The sequence below is a fragment of the Peromyscus californicus genome, unplaced genomic scaffold, assembly GCF_007827085.1.
Source record: "Peromyscus californicus insignis strain IS unplaced genomic scaffold, ASM782708v3 Scaffold_1__1_contigs__length_55948999, whole genome shotgun sequence".
NCBI classification, from domain to species: domain Eukaryota; kingdom Metazoa; phylum Chordata; class Mammalia; order Rodentia; family Cricetidae; genus Peromyscus; species Peromyscus californicus.
The window spans coordinates 53455367-53468619 of NW_026294492.1; the positions used below are offsets into that span (position 1 = coordinate 53455367).

General features: G+C 60.8%; 1 protein-coding gene across 2 annotated transcripts; it reads left to right on the forward strand.

The window, feature by feature from the left end:
* The first annotated feature begins 441 nt into the window (after positions 1-441).
* Positions 442-10050, forward strand: Ncln (nicalin). Of its 2 annotated transcripts, none has more exons than XM_052747037.1 (14): positions 442-766; positions 3474-3664; positions 3848-3992; positions 4124-4218; positions 4944-5024; positions 5404-5507; positions 6342-6430; positions 6544-6862; positions 7639-7726; positions 7810-7848; positions 7929-8089; positions 8590-8643; positions 8729-8807; positions 8882-10050. In XM_052747037.1, the coding sequence occupies exons 1-14, from the start codon at positions 583-585 to the stop codon at positions 8939-8941; spliced, it is 1689 nt and encodes a 562-aa protein (XP_052602997.1). In that variant the 5' UTR covers positions 442-582; the 3' UTR covers positions 8942-10050. The 2 variants fall into 2 exon arrangements, with proteins under 2 accessions (XP_052602997.1, XP_052602996.1); XM_052747036.1 differs by having other exon boundaries at positions 443-766; positions 7926-8089.
* The last annotated feature ends 3203 nt before the right edge of the window (positions 10051-13253 follow it).

The window sequence follows — 13253 nt, forward strand, 5'->3', positions numbered from 1 at the left end:
CTTTCTCATACCTGCTCTACTTCCATCCGGGTCGCAAGGTCACGTCTTGCACTTTCGATCTTTGATCTCACTAACGACGCCAAACACACGGCTTAAGCAAGCTTTACTGAAAACATTTTTAATAGTTTTTTTTTTAAAAGTATTGGTGTTTTGTGACTTGGAGTTTATGAGTTCAGTAGCGGTAGACTGTCCGCCATAGCTTTGGGAGCTATCGTTTTTTTGGGAGCGCCACAGTGGGACTACAACTCCCAGGGTGCTCCGCGCTCGATGACTCCTACAGCTCCTGAGAGGTCTTAGCGCAAGTCCCAGTGTGCCTACAACTCCCAGGATTGCCCCGCGGGCGGGGGCCGTCTATAGCGGGGCTTACTCACAAGAAAGACAACATTTCCCAGCAGGCCGCGCGGCTCTCAGAGCCGTCCGCAGCGCTGCCCGAAGGACCCTTGAGTAGGCGCGGGCCGTCCGTGGCTCTGCCCGAAAGACCTCATCGGCCGCCCATGCCGAGCTGAGTCCGCGAAGTCTCGGCCCCTTCCCGTCGCCGTCCGCCGCCGTCTCTGCCGCCTCTGCGGCCTGCCGCCCGCCGGGATGCTGGAGGAAGCGGGCGAGGTGCTGGAGAACGTGCTGAAGGCGTCCTGCCTGCCGCTCGGCTTCATCGTCTTCCTGCCCGCCGTGCTGCTGCTCGTGGCGCCGCCGCTGCCCGCTGCCGACGCCGCGCACGAGTTCACCGTGTACCGCATGCAGCAGTACGACCTGCAGGGCCAGCCGTACGGTGCGCGACCCCTGATCCCGTCCCCTGTCGCCGCCATCCTCCCCACTGCCACACGGGTCCCCCAGTCACCGCGATCCTCACACTGTCATGCCGAGGACCCCCGACTGTTACCTCATCTCCCCACTGACACTGATCCCCTTCCTGGCAGTCCCACGTCTCCCTGTCCCCTCAGGCTCCCTGCTGTCACACTGACTCTTGTCACCCGGATTCCCGCCTCTCTTTGACCCCCGTCACCCTGACCCCCTCTCTGTCACTGGTTACTCCAGGCCTACTGTCCTGGGGTCCCCCGGCGCCTTGGTTCCCACAGCACCACCCCTTCGCCCCTTTGCTCTGCTCCCTGCCCCTCGCCAGGGTTCCCCGGGGTCTGTGTCCTCATGCCTGGGTCTTGAGCCTCTTAAAGCCTCCCTCTTCCTGGCCTTCCAGAACCTCTGGCATTTAGTTTGCGCGCGGGGCGGGAGGGGAGTTGAGGGGGGATTGTGGAGCGAGTGTGCCAGCCTGGGTCTGCACACCCCCACCCTCTCTGTGCCGACCCCACGGGCCCTTGTGCCCATAATTATGTTATTTCTCTTTAAAGGAACATTGCTATGTTGGGGTCCACATTGGCTGCCCCTGCTTGGGGACCCTGGAGTGGGATGGAGGCCGGGTGGCTACCCAATGCCTCGCAGGGCCAAGAACAGTGCTCTGAAACAGTGCCCTGGCACCCAGGGCACCATAGGATGAGCGTCGTCCTAGGCTGGGTCCACAGGGCCAGGAGTAGGTGGTCAGGTGTCCTCAGTGTTATAGTCCCTTGTGGCCTAGTATCTTCTGAAGTGTCATCCACAGTGGGTTACCACCAAGTGGCCGGGGACACGCCCAAGATGCAACATGGAGCCGGTGGCTACCAAGCTGGGCAGCATAGCTCTTGAGCTCCTAGAGTTGTTCCAGAGCATTCCATGGTCCAGAGGGTAGTTCCTAGACCACTGACGCCCATGCCCAGCTCACACACCCGTGGCCCGCATCCGCCCCTTGGATGGGCTGGTGTGTGAGCTCCTGTTCTCAGTGGACCACACGCCCGACATGCAACCTCTCCCATCCCTGGCTGGATATGAACTATGGGGCTCCTGCACCCCTGGAGACCATGCTAGACCAGCCAGCCAGAGCAGGTCTTGAGAAACCCTGGGCATAAGTCCCTTGGGGTCCCCTCCGCCCCAAACTGCTACCCAGCCTCACTGCAGCTCCCCTTGCCCAACTTCCCCTGGGTCTTGTTGAGAAATAAAGGACGTGGGGGAAGGGAGGCTCGTAGTGGGGTGTGACTGAGGCCACCGTCCCTCCTGCTGTGGACTCTGGCCTCCTTAGGACCCACCTTCTTGTCATCATGGCGCTTGGGGCAGGCATCTTGTCGGCCTGGTGGCTCTGAGGTCTGTCTTCCCCTCACAAGCCTGGAGCCAGCTGATGAGGCTTGGCTTCCCCTGCACTTGTGGATAAAGTTTTATTGACACTTGGTCACTGACACCAGCGAGCTGAGCAGCCAGCCAGCCACGGGGAGAAGCCTGTTCAGTGCACCTGCGCCTGTCTTCACGGCATCCCTGCCCTGCAGATGTCTGCACAGGGCCGTACTGCATGGGTGGGGTTGTGACCCGGGTTGGCCATAGGTCAGGTCACAGGCCTGGCCGCCCTCCTAGGGGGAGCATGGTGGTTTGGGGGAGTCCTGGGGACCTGTGCCTGGGCAGCACTGCCCACTGGGGCTCCATGTCACATCCCCACCAGGAACAGAGCCAGGTGCACAATGCTGCCCTGCCATAGCTCTGGCTTTCTGGGGGACGTTGTAGGGACCCGGAGGAAGAGCTGGCGTCTGAGCCACCCTCAGAGGCCAGGAACAGGTTGAAGAGGGAGGAGTGTTTCTCCCTGTAGGATTCCCACAGGTGTGGGGCGAGACCTGGAAGGAGCCGGGTGTCCACCGGACACCTGGCCAGTGCTGGCTTCCAGGACAGTTGTCCCTGGCAGGCCCTGCCCCACCCCCACCCCGACTACATTCCTGGAAAGTCAGAGCAGGGCCTCAGCGGGTCCTGGGCCTGTGGCTCCCTGTGGGTTCAGGTTACGGCCATTTCTCAGCTTTTTTGGCCTGTGAGCATCAGGGACCCATCCAGCTGCCATCCTGGGGTGCAGTTCACCCCATGTGACTGGGGAGTGGTCACACAGGAACTATCCCAAACCCAGCCACTGCATGCCTTTGACACCTTTGGGTTGGAGGGTTTCATGGTAGTTTGGGTGTCAGTGTCCAGGTGACCAACCTGGACACCCTACCAGGATCAAGTCCCCTCCACACTGAGTTGTGACCCTCAGTCTGTATAGCCATTCACTGCCCCCTCCTGGCCATGTGTGTCTAGGGGTGCTGCCTGCCATCACCCTTGGGGGAACCGAGCGTTTGTGAAGCTCCGCTCTGTACTGTGCCGCCATTCTGGCTGTGTGTTGTAGGGCACAGGGGACTGTGGTTCCTAGAAGGAGCTGCCCACTGTGGCCTGAGGTCCATGGCGGTTCACCGCTGTCCTCTGGCCCTCACAGGGCCGTGTGGCAGTTGTCCCATGCCTGTCTCGCAAGAGCCACTCCCCATGGCCTGTGTGCTGGCGTGGAGGCCCCAGACGGTGTCCAGACGCTGGGAGGCCGGCAGCTGTGACAGGTGCAGGACCCTGACCCTGGGTTGTGATGCTGTGACCCCATGTCCCCACAGGCACACGGAATGCAGTGCTCAACACGGAGGCACGCACAGTGGATGCTGACGTGCTGAGCCGCCGCTGCGTGCTTATGCGGCTTCTGGACTTCTCCTATGAGCACTACCAGAAGGCCTTGCGACAGTCCGCGGGCGCTGTGGTCATCATCCTGCCCCGGGCCATGGCCGCTGTGCCCCAGGACGTTGTCCGGGTGAGCTGTGCCGCCGTCCCCGCCCCCGCCCCTTGAGCGCTGGCTTTGCCTTCCTGAGTCTTGACGGTGGTGACTTGTCCCCGAGGACACTGGGCTGTGTTCTCTGGCGTTCAGGAAGGGAGCTGAGATGGGGAACCACTCCAGGGGTGGCCGCGGCCCCCTGAATGCATGTGCTCCCCACAGCAATTCATGGAGATCGAGCCTGAGATGCTGGCCATGGAGACTGTGGTTCCCGTGTACTTTGCTGTGGAGGATGAGGCCCTGCTGTCCATCTACGAGCAGACCCAGGCCGCCTCCGCCTCCCAGGGCTCCGCCTCTGCCGCTGAAGGTGAGCTAGGCTGCCAGAGGGTGCGTGTGTCCCCATGTCTGTGGCTGGGGCTGTCCTGGGCCTGTTTGCGGTCTCCACCCCAGCTGTGACCCTGGCCGTAGACCCAGGTGACTTACCCCTTGTGTCCCCAGTGCTGCTGCACACGGCCACGGCCAACGGTTTCCAGATGGTGACCAGCGGAGCCCAGAGCCAGGCGGTGAGCGACTGGCTGATCACCAGCGTGGAGGTGAGCGCCTGTCATGCTGCCCCTCAGCCTGCCCCAGGGCCTTTGCACAGCCTGCACCCTGATCCCTGAGGTCCAGTCAGGCCTCTGCTGCATGCAGGAGATGGTGGTGACCCAGGAACTTGACTTCAGGCCGGGGCTGTGGCCCAGTGGGGAGCACTTGCCCAGCATCACATAACCCAGGCCTGGTAGCACACACCTGGGAGGCTGAGGTAGGAGAATCAGGAGCGCAGGGCCATCCTCTGCTGCATAGTGAGTCCAAGGCTGGCCTGGGATACAGGAGACCCTGTTTTAATAAAAGAAAAAGAAAACCCCATGCTTGGAGTTCTGTGGTCGGGGTGCTCAGAGCTACAGGATGAGTGGGTCGGGCTGGCGGGGCGGCCAGGCTGGCGGGGCGGCCAGGCTGGCGGGGCAGCCGGGCTGGGCTGGAGTGCAGGCCGCAGGAAGCATCTGCAGCATTCTGACAACTGATGCGATCAGATGAACAGGCTGTGGCTGTTACAGCGTGTGGAGGACCGGGGGACTTGGGCAGGCGCAGCCTGGCTGTGCACCCCCATCCTGGGACAAGCAGTTTGTGCCTTTGTCCATTGGGGGTCCCCACCCTGTGGGAGGGGGCTGAGGGGACCGTCAAACTGCAGGTGCTCACAGCACACCAGGGTGACCTTGGGAACCACAGCCAGGCTGTCTTGGGCATCTGGATTCAGCGTTCCATCTCTGTCTCTCCACAGGGGCGGCTGACAGGGCTGGGGGGCGAGGATCTCCCCACTATTGTCATCGTGGCTCACTACGATGCCTTCGGGGTGGCCCCGGTAAGTACTGGTGTGCAGGCCCAGGAAGGGATGGGGACTCCTCACAGGCGCAGCAGGGCGGTGACTGCCAACTGCTCCAGGCACCAGCGTGTGGGGTGATGCAGGGTGGGACCCAGAACGCCCAACCCCTGGTGAGCACAGCAACTCTTACGGAAGGAAACATTAGGGCTTGCTCTCTCAAAGCTCAGGCTGTCCTGGAACTAAGAGAAATCCCCCTGCCTCAGCCTCCTGAGAGCTGGGGTTAAAGGTGTGGCCACCACGCTCGGCCCAGCGGGTTTTCACGGCTCCCTTCTGCCTGCTGGCGCCCGACATGTGGCTTGGCACCAAGTGGGCGGGCCTGGCCTGCAGGGGGCGTGGCTGACTCGCCCTCTGCCCGCAGTGGCTGTCTCTGGGCGCGGACTCGAACGGCAGTGGGATCTCAGTGCTGCTGGAGCTGGCTCGTCTCTTCTCACGCCTCTACACGTACAAGCGCACACACGCAGCGTGAGTGCCACTGTGGGGGGCGGTCCTCAGGCCACCCCACTGTCCATCCCACACCGGATGCTGCTGGTCCCTGGGAGGGAGGGGCCCATCCAGAAGTGGCTGCGGCCAGCCTCTTTCCTCAGCTCTGGGGTGGCCTGGACCCCGATCTCCACCCACTCCGTGCCCACAGCTGTGACAGTCACAGAGGGTCAACTACAGATCCTGTGAGAGTGGTTTTGACATACGTAAGCTGGAGCACACCGGGTGGCCCTGGGCCGTCAGTCTGCAGCCCTGAGAGGAGGCAGCCAGTACGCCGGTTCTCGGCCTCCTCTTGGTCAGAGTGGCCGCAGGGCAGGAGTCGATAGAAGGGGCTGAGGGGAGCGCCCTTCTTTAAAGCCATGGGGCAGCTTAGTTCTTGCCCAGCCCAGCTCTGTCTGTCCCTCACGGCCTGCACCAGGTCCCAGCTGCTGTGGCAGCCTTGTGTGACAGTGGCCAGTCGGCATTAGGGGCCAGGGACAACCTGGGCTCAGCAGCTGCCCTGTGTATCATCACAGGGCAGCTTGGCTGTGGTTCCCAGGTGAGGGTCCGGGGTGCCTGTGACATCTGGGGTCCTTCTAGCCAAGGCGTGCGTTAGCTGGCCCTTAGCATCTGGGGACAGAGTGCTAATCTCGAGGCCTCTATGTGAGTGTCCTTGGCAGCCTCCCGGGGGCCTCTGCAACATTTGGGGACGCATATGGCTGTCACAGTTGGGGATCCCTGGCCTGTTGTGGGGGTGTCAACTGGTGGTAGGTCTGGAGAGATCTGGGGTTTCCGTGCGCCCCATCTGGCCGCGTCCCTTGACACCCACACCTGCAGGTACAACCTCCTGTTCTTCGCGTCGGGAGGGGGCAAGTTCAACTACCAGGGCACCAAGCGCTGGCTGGAGGACAGCCTGGACCACACAGGTGGGCGGGGCAGGCCGGGGTGGGGCATGGCGGGCGGGCCGGGGGGGCCTGGGTCTGGTGTGAGTGGCCTGAGTGAGGGGACCTCGTGCCCCTGACCCACACCTGCCCCGCAGACTCCAGCCTGCTGCAGGATAACGTGGCCTTCGTGCTGTGCCTGGACACCGTGGGCCGAGGCAGCCACCTGCGCCTGCACGTGTCCAAGCCACCTCGGGAGGGCACGCTGCAGCATGCCTTCCTGCGTGAGCTGGAGACGGTGGCCACGCACCAGTTTCCCGACGTCAGCTTCTCCATGGTGCACAAGAAGATCAACTTGGCGGACGATGTGCTGGCCTGGGAGCATGAGCGCTTCGCCATCCGCAGGCTGCCCGCCTTCACCCTGTCACACCTGGAGAGCCACCGTGCAGGGCCTCGCAGCAGCATCATGGACGTGCGGTGAGGGGGCTGGCTGCCGGGGGCAGAGCCCACAGGGGCGGGGTAACCACCCACAGGAGCTCCCGTAGGGCCACAAGCCACCTTCCAGGTCTTTCTTGGGTACGGGCAGCTCCTAGAACCTTCCATGGGGGCACTTTTTGGTGGAGCAGCCTTCAGAACCTGTGAGGGATACCTCGAATCTTCCATGGAAGGGGAGGGGTGGTGGCATCTTCTGTAATAACCTGTGGGGGTCAGATTCTAGGGCCTTCTCTGGGGCTTCCTTCTAGAGCCTTCTGTGGGGGGCACCTTTCAGCTTCTTCCAAGGAGAGAGCTTCTGGGCTGGGGCATAAGCCACTGCTAAGGACCTTCCTTGAGGGAAAGCAGAGCCATCTTCTGGAACTCTCCCTAGGCTGGCCACAGCTGTATGACCACATGGAGCAGGGTGTGGGCACTTGTCCAGGGTGGGGGTGGGGCTGGGAGTCAAGAGCAGGCTGTGGGAGGGCCAGCAGCTGGTCACACAGAGAACTGGGCCCACTCAGGCTGACTGCTGGGTTGCCCACCCCCACCCCGACGGGCCCTGAGGTGACCATTCCCTGCAGGGCGCCCTGGGCCCTGCAAACGCTGCCCGCTCCCCACACCACACCATAGCTCCCCCACCACATTGGGCCTTGGCTGTCCTGTGTGGTGTTCATGATCAGACACACTCTTTGACCTGGCCCCTGCAACCAGCTTTCCCCAGAGCCTGGGCACTGGGGACAGTCTTCCCTGTCTGAGGAACCCATCCCCCTGTTCTCAAGGTCCCGGGTGGACTCCAAGACGCTGACCAGGAACACGCGGATCATTGCTGAGGCCCTAACACGGGTCATCTACAACCTGACAGAGAAGGTGAGCATCTGGTCCTGGCCAGATGTGTCTGTGGTGTACAAAGCTCTGCTGGCCGCCTCACACCCTGTCCCCTCCCTCTGCAGGGGACGCCCCCAGACATGCCGGTGTTCACGGAGCAGATGGTAAGGTGTGGGTATGGGGGGGACCACAGGGAACCCTGTTGTGACCCCGCAGGATCCCAGCCTGCATCTGCCCCCAGCAGGTCCAGCAGGAGCAGCTAGACTCCGTCATGGACTGGCTCACCAACCAGCCGCGGGCCGCCCAGCTGCTGGACAAGGATGGGACGTTCCTGAGTACACTGGAGCACTTTCTCAGCCGCTACCTGAAGGATGTGCGGCAGCACCATGTGAAGGCTGATAAGCGGTGAGCGGTGGGCACGTTCCCGGAGTCCAGCTGGGGCCACACAGGTCAGCAGAGGACCAGGCCAAGGGACAGCGTGGACGCCAGGCCTGGGCTGCATCTTTTCTGGAAAGACTTCCCAGGCAGACCAGGAAGTCTCTAGTCCCCTTCTTAGCTATTTCAAACATATTTTTAAGCCGGGTAGTGGTGGCGCACGCCTTTAATCCCAGCACTCTAGAGGCAGAGACAGGAGGATCTCTGTGAGTTCAAGGCCAGCCTGGTCTACAGAGTGAGATCCAGGATAACCAGGGCTACACAGAGAAACCCTGTCTCAAAAAACAACAACAAAAACACACGAAAAAAAATATTTTTAGCTTTCTGAATTGAGCTGTTGATCTGTAGTCTGGGCAAGCCTCAAACCCATCATGCTCCTGCATCAGCCTCCCAAGGGCTGCCATCCCAGGCGAGCTCTCTCAGACGGAGCCCCAGTCAGGGAGGCACTGAGTGGGGCTGTCTCTCGGCAGGGACCCTGAGTTTGTCTTCTATGACCAGCTGAAGCAGGTGATGAATGCCTACAGGTGAGTGGTGGGCTGGAGCTGAGGGACCTCGCTTGCTCTGCGGGGTGACAATTCTGCTTCTTTGACCGCACGGACTGTCCCTCAGGGTCAAGCCAGCCATCTTTGACCTGCTGCTGGCCGTGTGCATCGGGGCCTACCTCGGCATGGCATACACGGCCGTCCAGGTGAGCTGCTGGGCAGGGAGTCGGGCAGGGGGGCTCTGTGGTGTCCCCATCCCTAATGTGTTGTGTCCCCACAGCACTTCCACGTGCTGTACAAGACCGTGCAAAGGCTGCTGCTCAAGGCCAAGGCGCAGTGACCACAGCTGTGTACAGTGGCCCAGGAGAGACCGGCCTACGCACCCACGTGGCCCTACTGAACCAGAGGGTTTGGATCCGTCACGAGGATGCAGGGATGCCTCTGCCCGTCTGTTTCCTTGAACTTCCCTGGAGGAGAGCCCCGCCTACCTGCAGACGAGCCCACAGGGACACAGTGGTCACCCGGGCCACGTGCACTGAAGGGCCACACCCCATGCTGGCCTCCCCAGTGGCCGGGTACCAGCAGCCTGTGCCCCCTGCGGCTTCTCAGAGGCGTCCACCACCAGGCTGCCTCTCCTGGCGCTGGCCAGCTCCGGACTATGGCTCCCTGCTGTTCCCAGCCTCCCTTCAGACTGTTGTCACCTTGGCCACCACTGGACCCACCTGGTCCCCCAGCTGGACCTGCCTCACCATCCCCTCCCCTCCTGCAAGTGTCCCCCACCCTAGTCCAGATCTGGTGACAGGGCAGGAGGTGCCCCTGGGAGGCAGCCTGCAGCCCTGAGGTCTCCCCACCTTCCCCTCCCCCCTCAGTTTCTCTGCCTGTGATGCATTCTGGGGAGCCAGCCCCGCTGTCACAGTGTGGGATGAAACAGCGAGGCCCAGCACAGCCGTAGATATCCCCACCAATAGGACAGCCCTGTGGAATGGAGGGTGGGAGGGAGAGAGGGATGTCAGCGCTGGCAGTCGACCTCAGGGACCCCACGGTGAATAGATTCGATAGCAATATGACCCAGGAGGTGTCAGGCTGGGAGGCAGCCGGGGCAGCGCCTGGCATCCCTCCAGCCCCAGCTGAGGCCTGGCCCACCCTGACCCGCTGCTCTGCCTCTGCCTCGCAGCGGTGGCGGCCTTCACCCTGGTAGCACTTGTGTCGTGGGATGAGAGGGGCCAGCCTGCCACCCTGGCCCCGGGCCTCTCGCCCCCCCGGACTGCTGGGGTCCAGCCCCCCTTTACTCCTGTCCTGGCAGCTGGTTACGGGTCTGAGGCAGGTGCCACCCCATCACTGGAAAAGATGCACAAGGTGCATGTGCCTCTGCCTAGACAGGTCTGGGGACGGTGGCTAGGGGTCTGCAGTTGGCGGGTTAGAAAATAAAAGCCATATTGAAGGACCGTGCCTGCGGGTGTCCTGGGGAAGTCTGCTGCTCCTGTCTTCAGGAACCTTGAGGTCCCGCTGGGCCCATGGCCGCTGTCCTGAACTCGTGAGCATCAGCCCTGCTGTCCACCACAGCCGCTTCCCAGCCTAACTGACAAGGCTGCTTCCTGGTACTATCCAGGCTCTCAGTGGACAAGAGGTTGGGCACAGGAGGGCCACCACTGCACAGGCCACCCCTGCCTGCCAGGCTCATCCCAGGACCCAGCTCCTCCCACAGGCTCTGCCAACCACCCAAGTCTCTGTCTTGTAATCAGTCAACAAACCTCAGTTCAGCTACTGCAGTGAGGCTGGGGATCCTGTCCGCTCAGCTCGGGATGGACAGGGCTGCTCACTTCTGACTGTCGAAGGGGAACAGACCCACCTGGACCACAGAGGCACAGACAATTAGACTGTGGCGTCTCTTCTGCCTGGGTTCAGGCAGAGGGTGTGGTGTGTGCCAAAACCCTGGGGCGAGCACAGTGAAGCACCTGAATGTTGTGATCCTGAGCCCAAGGTGAGGGGGGCTATATCCTGACTGTGAAGTCTGGGAAGGTCCCTGGGCCCAGGGCACTTGTGAATCCGCAATGAGACCTGCCTCTGTTAGGTCCTGGACTCCAGGGACCACGGCCTGCAAGTGTCCCCGGATGCTCATGCATGCTTGCCCCAGAAGGGGGAAATGAGGGGGGCACACATACATCACTCAAGGTGACCAGCAGGACATCTTTCTCCTCTGGGTGCTGGGGATCAAACTCAGGTTGTCAGACTTGGCAGCAAGCCCCCTTACTCACTGAGTGCTCTCGCCGGCCCTCCAACCTTATCTTTTGATGCAGGCAGGGGCTCTGAGCCTTGAGCCAGGCTCCTGCCTTGGCCTCCATAACTCTGGGGTTCCATGTGGCTGCCATGCCAGATTTTTACATGGGTGTTGGGGATCCAAACTCAGGCTCCAGACCTCTGCTTCTGCGGGAGGGTGTCATTGCACCCTCAGCTGGCCTCGTGGTAATCCTGCTGGAGTGAAGGCCTGCACCACCACACTGGCTACAGCTTTTAGACAGTGGCTTGTAGGCTGGGCATGGCGGAGGAAGTAAGGTCAGCTCTGGGTCATCCTTGGCTACACAGTGAGTTTGGGGCCAGCCTGGGCTACATGAAACCTTGTTTCAAAACTAAATAGCAAAGAGGTTGTAAGTCACTGCCCTCTGTGGCATCCACAGGTGGCTGTGCTGGGCCGGACACGGGGCTGGTGACACAGCCAGTTCCAGCCCTGACTTGGGTGGTACTTGGACGTACCTCCCCTGAACCCTGGGAGGGAAGGGCAGTGGGAGGAGTGGCCCCTCTCACCCCTTCAGTGCTGAGTCCCTGTTGGGGGAGACTGCTCTCGGGGGGCCTGTGCCTGTCACAATGGGGGGCTCCCTGCACAGAGTGGGTGCAGGCCAGGTCCTCAGCTCAGCACCTCCGAGAACGAATCAGCCGTGGATATGGGCAACTGAGGCTGAGGTGAGTTCTAAAACAGCCCACTCACCTGAGCATGTACAAAAGCCCGAACAGGTGATAGGACACCCCCCCCCCCAGTTTCTGATTGCCCATCTCCCCTGGACCAGCAGCCACAGGTCTTCTGCCCCATAGCTATGGTGACACCAGCTGTAGGGATTGGGGGTGTCAGGTAAGGAGTCCCCAAACAGGTGCTATTTTAGGCTAACATGGTGCTGGGGTTGGGGGAACAGCTCCAGCTCTGCAGGCCACCTGCCGGTTCCCGCCCACATGTTTTTGGGACTGAAATGGCTCAAGCCCGTTACCCCAGGGCTGATGCTGAGGCAGGTGGATGCCAGCTGTGGGGCAGTTGGCAGGACCCCGCCTTTGACCCGCATCCCCGGCTCCCGGGAGGCCTGGTCCCCCCTTTCGATGCTTTTTAACGATTCTCGCAGCTCAGAGGCCCGCGGGGGCTGCTGGCATCCTCCTCCGGTCTCCATGGAAACAGTCTGAGGACCAGCCTCAGCATCTCCCAGTCTCCCTGCTGCTGGGAGGTAACCCCTGACCCCAGGCCTTGCTCTGTCCCGCCCCACAGCCCTTCGGAGTATGATGGTGGCATTGCCATCGACTGTGAAGCCAGCCCACAGAACGCCAGTCCCTTCTCCCTCTAGTGTGCATAGCAAACGAGGAGGCTAGGCAGGCAAGGCTGCCTGGAGCTTGGGGACAACAGAAGGAATCATGGGAGGCATCTGGGCTTCCAGAGCTGGTGTTAGACTCCAGCACTCCTGCTGTGTGACTTTGCACAAAGGATCAACCTCTCTGGGTCTCAGTTCCTGTTCTTTAAAACAAATTATAGGGATCTGGAGGGATGGCTCAGCGGTTAACACACCGGCTGTTCCTGCAGAGGACCCGGGTTCCCAGCACCCACACGGGGCTCACAACCGCCTATGACTCCAGTTCTGGGGGCCCGACGCCCCCTTCCGGTCTCTACAAGTACTGCACACACAGCCATGCAGGCAACACACCTGCACATAAGTAAATTATTTTACAAAACAAATTATAGCTGAGTGGTGGTGGTGCACGCTTTAACCCAGCACTTCAAGGCAGGGCAGGCGGATCTGTGAGTTTGAGGACAACCTGGTCTACAGAGCGAGTTCCAGGACAGCCAGGGCTACACAGAGAAACCCTGTCTCGAAAAGAAAGAAAGAGAGAGAAAAAAGAAAAGAAAGAAAGAGAGAGAGAGAGAGAGAGAGAGAGAGAGAGAGAGAGAGAGAGAGAGAGAGAAATTGTAGGAACAAGACTCACCTATTTGAGTCTTTTATTTATTTGAGACACTGTCTCATGTAGCCCAGGCTAGCCTCCAACTCTCTGTGTAACCAAGGATGAACCTAATCCTTTTGCCTCCACCTCCTCTGGGAGAAAAAAAGCCCCAAACCCAGTCATCAACACAGAGGACATTCTATTGCAGTAGTTAAAATGAACACGCAAAAAATCTGCAATGAATAAAATATTGCTTGTTTATGTTTGAGATAGGTCTCTTGACATAGCACTGGCTTGTCCTGTAACTCTCTGTGTAGCCCAGTCTGGCCTCACAGTGATCCTCCTGCCTCTGCCTCCGGAGTGCTGGGATTAAAGGTGTGGTCACCACCACCCCACAGATATCACCATTTTCACGACACACAGCATAGGCACAGACGGCGTCTCTGGTACCAGGGACTTCA

Coding starts and splice junctions, on each gene's coding strand:
- Ncln (XM_052747036.1), top strand. CDS start 583: ATGCTGGAGGAAGCGGGCGAGGTGCTGGAGAACGTGCTGAAGGCGTCC. Junction 4,219..4,943: donor GGCTGATCACCAGCGTGGAG/GTGAGCGCCTGT, acceptor GTCTCTCCACAG/GGGCGGCTGACAGGGCTGGG. Junction 6,431..6,543: donor GGACAGCCTGGACCACACAG/GTGGGCGGGGCA, acceptor CCTGCCCCGCAG/ACTCCAGCCTGCTGCAGGAT.